The 2907-nt window shown below is 47.2% G+C and overlaps 1 protein-coding gene across 1 annotated transcript in view; it reads right to left on the bottom strand.

Moving 5' to 3' along the window:
- Nucleotides 1-2907, bottom strand: part of thoc6 (THO complex 6) — an 11018-nt gene that overhangs the window by 2341 nt on the left and 5770 nt on the right. Inside the window, exons 7-11 of the mRNA XM_046042518.1 lie at nt 1938-2009; nt 1697-1799; nt 1559-1608; nt 964-1026; nt 758-868 (exon numbers count right to left, since the gene is read on the bottom strand). Coding sequence (XP_045898474.1) covers nt 758-868; nt 964-1026; nt 1559-1608; nt 1697-1799; nt 1938-2009 — 399 coding nt within the window. The remainder of the gene's footprint in view (nt 1-757; nt 869-963; nt 1027-1558; nt 1609-1696; nt 1800-1937; nt 2010-2907) is intronic.

Genomic DNA, 2907 nt, shown 5'->3' with positions numbered 1-2907 from the left:
CCGTTTCTTTTGTAACTGTGGTCCCAGCTGCCTTCAGTTGATTCATCAGTTCCCCCCTTGTGGTTTTGGGATGATTCCTCACCGTTCGCATGATCAGGGACACCCCACGAGGCGAGATCTTGTGTGGAGGCCCAGACCGAGGGAAGTTGGCGGTGGTGTGGTGCTTCTTCCATTTCCTGATAACTGCACCGACAGTTGATCTTTTCTCTCCAAGTTGCTTTCCGATTCTCTTGTAGCCCATCCCAGCCTTGTGCAGATCAACAATCTTGTCCCTGATGTCCGTAGAAAGCTCTTTGGTCTTGCCCATGGTGGTGATGTTGGATGCTGGTTGTTTGGGTGTTGACAGGTGTCTTTTATACAGGTAACGAGGTGAGGCAGGTGTATTTGATGTAGATAATTGGTTGGGATTGGGGCTGTGTCTTAAAGAAAGACTAACTGGCTTGTAGGAGCCAGAATACTTGCTGTTTGGTAGGGGGTCAAATACTTGTTTTTCCTCATCAGATGGTTATCAATTTTTATAAATTCATATGATGTGATTTTCTGGAATTTTCTTTGGGATTCTGTCTTTCACTGTTAGAATGTACATATGATTAAAATTATAGATCGTTGCATTCTTTGTAAGTGGGCAAACCTGCAAAATCAGTAAGGGGTCAAATACTTTTTTCCCCCACTGTACATGTACATGAACACACACACACACACACACACACACACACACACACACACACACACACACACACACACACAGTGACCTCACCATGTCCTGGTGGAAGGCGGCTTGTCTCTGGCAGCCGGTCAGAGGGAAGATGGAGGTCGGTGACAGAGAGCGGAGATGCCACAGAGACAGAGACGGACCTCCGCCACACAGCTGGAGCACAAACAACACAAAGTCACCGCCACCTCCCTAAAACACCACCTGTAACCAAGGTAACTACACATTTAATGATGTCGGCGTTCCCTCACCATCCAGTCAGAGTCCGTGGTCAGACAGCTGATCCATTTACCGTACTGAGGCCGGGCACAGCTCTGAAACACACCAGACTCTGTTCACTTTTCTTTGTTTTAAAAGGAGGAAGCGTTTACACACGACGAGCTGATCCGCAACGTACATTTACACAGAGCGACACAACAGGAGGCTGCTGGGAGAAAAGTCAGCGAGGAAGCTGAACTAACGGGTAAGTTCTGCAAATACGTGTCTGTTACTTGATTCCACCTTTCGTCGTACTTTACTATGAAAGACGTTAGCGTAGCCCTGATGGGTCAGAACTCCATTCAGAAAACGAGCATTTTAAAAGTTGTTTGCTTGTCATCTGGCTGACAGACCTGACAAAGCATGACTTCATATTTTTAACAAATCAGCATCATGTAGTCGTTATTTCAGCACCAGTTTGAGAAATAAATCACAGCAAAATGTTTATTTTGGGTTCAAACAGCTGTAGTGTTGGCGAGTCGTCAAACTCGCGCGATAAACACGATGGGAAACTAAAATTTGTGTGAAACCTACACACGGAAAAAATAAGACAGACATGATGAATAAAGCAGCTGTAGCGTTTCTCACCTCGTACTTGTGGACCTCGACGCAGTGGACAGACTGACCCGTCCTGCTGTCTGATCAACAGGACATCAGCGTTAAAATTAAATCTGGCATTTGTTGTTTTCTGATAGGCGTGAGACCAGCATGGCCGCCATCACTCACCCCACATCCTCACGGCTCCGTCCTCGCCCCCCGACAGGATCTCGGCGTCCCTCTCCCTCACGCTCACACAGTGGATGTAGTCCGAGTGCCCGCGAAGGACCGACTGAAAACAGAGACCGCCACAGAGCTCAGTCACAACGCCACGCCCCTCCAGACGTATTTAACCATGAAACACCTGAACACGGCCGTCAACGTGTCTCCACTCGGGCGGAGCAGCAGAGGTATGACTGATGAAGCTGACCTTGAAGGCTCCGTGCTCCAGGTCCAGGATGTGGATGTTGTTGTCTCCTCCTCCAACCACAAGACTGTTATCCTGAAACACAGCGATGAGAGACAGAGCTGAGCCGACGCCATCTGTTTCCACAGCAACAAGCATCAACCGCCATCAACAACTGACAGCTGATTGAAAGGAAGTTTTTCCTTGCCTCTGTCTCCTAGTGCTGCTCTTGGTGGTAACTGTTGGGCTTCTGTAAATAGCATCACAGAGTACGGTCTAGACCTGCTCTTTATGAAAAGCACTGTGAGATAACTGTTGTTGTGATTTGGCGCTATATAAATAAAACTGAATTGAAAAATTGATTTCTGTTCGGATTCTTAAAGGGCCACGACACCTTCAAGATAGAAGCATCTCCATCCACCCAACAACTGTCCAACATCCGTCCATCACCAGCAAACCATTAATCCAACATCCGTCCATCACCAGCAAACCATTAATCCAACATCTGTCCAACATCCGTCCATCACCAGCAAACCATTAATCCAACATCTGTCCAACATCCGTCCATCACCAGCAAACCATTAATCCAACATCTGTCCAACATCCGTCCATCACCAGCAAACCATTAATCCAACATCTGTCCAACATCCGTCCATCACCAGCAAACCATTAATCCAACATCCGTCCATCACCAGCAAACCATTAATCCAACATCCGTCCATCACCAGCAAACCATTAATCCAACATCCGTCCATCACCAGCAAACCATTAATCCAACATCCGTCCATCACCAGCAAACCATTAATCCAACATCCGTCCATCACCAGCAAACCATTAATCCAACATCCGTCCATCACCAGCAAACCATTAATCCAACATCCGTCCATCACCAGCAAACCATTAATCCAACATCCGTCCATCACCAGCAAACCATTAATCCAACATCCGTCCATCACCAGCAAACCATTAATCCAACATCCGTCCATCACCAGCA

This window comes from Micropterus dolomieu, linkage group LG02 (assembly GCF_021292245.1).
Source record: "Micropterus dolomieu isolate WLL.071019.BEF.003 ecotype Adirondacks linkage group LG02, ASM2129224v1, whole genome shotgun sequence".
Taxonomy (NCBI): Eukaryota; Metazoa; Chordata; class Actinopteri; order Centrarchiformes; family Centrarchidae; genus Micropterus; species Micropterus dolomieu.
This window is presented reverse-complemented; position numbering and strand designations above follow the sequence as displayed.